The 2,870-nt window shown below is 43.0% G+C and overlaps 2 protein-coding genes across 2 annotated transcripts in view; one reads left to right on the forward strand and one right to left on the reverse strand.

Moving 5' to 3' along the window:
• The window catches only part of LOC106805150 (major vault protein-like), a gene marked incomplete in the record, with an annotated part of 31,709 nt that extends 29,160 nt beyond the window's left edge, over positions 1-2,549 (reverse strand). The window contains 3 exon segments of the mRNA XM_014806643.1: positions 582-770; positions 2,308-2,360; positions 2,531-2,549. Coding sequence (XP_014662129.1) covers positions 582-724 — 143 coding nt within the window.
• The window catches only part of LOC106805151 (major vault protein-like), a 45,742-nt gene that overhangs the window by 1,806 nt on the left and 41,066 nt on the right, over positions 1-2,870 (forward strand).

Here is a 2,870-nt window from a genome sequence, read left to right on the forward strand (position 1 = left end):
TATTTTCATAGGTTACTGCCACTAGCACAAGACTTCTCTGCCGTGTTACTGATTTTTTTCTGGATGGTAATGGGAGAGGGGTTGTAGGCCTCTGCCACCCACACCTTTTGACATCATTCATGTCCTAGTCTAAGTAGGACGTTGTATATTGTACATCACACAACTAGCTAGTAACTGTGAAACATTATAAGGCACCTGCTGCAGCCCTAGACCAAATTTATAAGCATTCTGGTCTTTCCGCAAAGAGTTTTTCCCTCCAAGGATGAGGTGTCATGAGTTATCGGATGCATTCTGGTGTACTAGTGAAGCATGTACGATCACGTGTGGCGTAGACCACACATTGCTATCATAACCTAGAACATACACTAGAATTTGGCGAATTCTGGAGAATAACTCTCTTGGGTGCATTAACTCTAAAATGAGAGGAATTTATTTTCTGAAACTAGTAGGGGATGTTGCCTGAAACCTATCAAAGAAACACAGCCACCTATGTCTATAAGACTATAACACTTAGCATCTTAACCAGGCTAGTATACAAATGTTATCAAGATGTTATACATAAATACAGATTGCATGCCCACCTCTCATTATCTGTGCGTATGAATGTTTTCGGTCCAAGCTCTATCCGTGTAATATTTGTGTTAATATCCAACACATGGAGGTAGTGGTATGGAGGAATACGGTAGATCGAATCCCTTGGTTGATTGCCTGTGTTTCTGTTCATCTTGACTTATTTCAACACACGTTCTTGTACTTTTGGTATAATGTTACTGTAAAAATGGAAATTTACAGATATCATTCACAGATTAATACCATAAATGCTCTCCAATTGGCCAAGAAATTCCCACGTCAATGCCATGTATAATTTATAGCATAACATATCAAGCACATCCATGCTTTTAAACTATGTGTATGCTGACTGACACCCCAGCTAATAAATTCAACAGAAACTTTCCTGCACACGTTTATACTTACCACAATAACCATGAGACTTGTTACTTGGTCTGTTTTGGCTATCTGGCTAGAGAAGTGGCCAAGTTCTCCACATAACATGAACGTACGTTATTTATGCATGTAATATTGACCCGTAGTTTATGTAACCAACCGAGTCCCTAGCAACTGTATTGAGTGTGTATTAATTACACAATGTGCTTCACAACTGGCACGCTGTTTCCAAATACAGTACTTATGATAGCCATGAGAAAGACGTGCATTTTCTTCTCCATCATTACAGACTTACTCAATCTCTGTATTTTCTTCATTATCCATCTTCTGCTTCACCCCTTGTTCTTATCCAATCCTGACAACATCCTTCAACCTATTAACCATTAATTTCCACCCGTATACTTCCTCCAACTCTACCTCCTCATACATGTATGTATAGCTCTCTGCTTCTGCTTGGCATCCTCCATTCATCTCATTCAATCTCCTCCTACCACTACCCTTCTCCACCTCGCTCTCCTCCTTAGCTAAGACATGCAGCTCTGAACCTAGAAATTCATGTCTGTAAGAACAGTTCTAATGATAAACAACCACACTGGGAAATTTAAAATGTTGGTATAGTATGTAATAGCAGGCATATACTGCAGGTGTATACCGGCAGTACACAGGGAGACACAGACCCTGCGAGCACAAGGCGTAGCCTACCTCTAGGCTCTAGAACTATAGCCCGCGGCAACTGCACGCGAGCTATTGTCCTAGAGCTAGACGTAGCCGTGGGATTCGGCCCAATGCCAATACTCTGTAATTGTAAATACTCTGTACTCTGTACTCTAGCTGTAATTGTGTATGTTTCTGTGACTCTTTCAAGTTTCAATCTTTGCACATTCTCGCAATATTTATACGCTGTGGCTATATCTGGCACGGTCTTCGATTTCCTAAATGCCCGGCAGTTCCTAAACTTGTCCGCACGCAGACGTTATAATTCCGCTTTGCTAATCTGAGGGTGCGGGTTTAACTGGGGACCCATTAGTCATTACTGGGGACTATTCCTAACCCTAACCTAGCTCTAGTAACTATAGCCCGCGTACAGTTGCCGCAGGGCAACTGTACGCGGGCTATAGTTACTAGAGCTAACCTAGATACAATAATGTAACCCATGCAAACCCAAGAGGATAGGGGTCACCCTATCCTATTGGGTTTGGGTTACATTATTGTATCTAGAGCTAACCCTAACCCTAACCGGGTATATAGCGGCCGACGCTATACCCTTGTTTACTTGAGATAACGCTGAAAATTAAAAACTGCGGGCTGATATATATATAGCCGGCTGCCGGGCATTATAGCCACTCTGATATTTATACTTACTCCTTACGGCAGTCCCACTGGAACTGGCACTGTGATCCTCTGTACACCAAGAGCTAGAGTAGTAGAGAGAATAACAGTTATTCTATTAGTGTTATTATAACTGAACCACTAAACTTGCTCAACCACGCCTATGCACACGGGCAACAGACTCTAGACAAGGACTCTAGCGTGCAAGCAGGGATGTATCAGAACCGCCTACAGAAACTTTCAACCTATGTTTCACCATTCGTTGAACAACTTGCGTATTGTGGTGCAATGTTTGTTTTCCAGCTGACGTCATGGCAAACTCCACAACAGATGGCGCTCTCGCTCTGGCTCGATTCCCGTATTCTCGTATCCAGTCTGTGCAGCTGAGTTGCACACATAGAAATAAAATAGAAGTCTAAATAAAGTCTAATAAATAGAAGTCGAATGTTATATGCGTGCGTGCGTGTGTGTGCACGTACACGTGCGTGAGTGCGTGCGTGGGTACGTACACGTGCGTGCGTGCGTGTGTGTGCACGTACACGTGCGTGAGTACGTACACGTGCGTGCGTGCGTGTGTGTGCACGTACACGTGCGTG

The sequence above is a fragment of the Priapulus caudatus genome, unplaced genomic scaffold, assembly GCF_000485595.1.
Source record: "Priapulus caudatus unplaced genomic scaffold, Priapulus_caudatus-5.0.1 Scaffold102, whole genome shotgun sequence".
Classification (NCBI taxonomy): domain Eukaryota; kingdom Metazoa; phylum Priapulida; class Priapulimorpha; order Priapulimorphida; family Priapulidae; genus Priapulus; species Priapulus caudatus.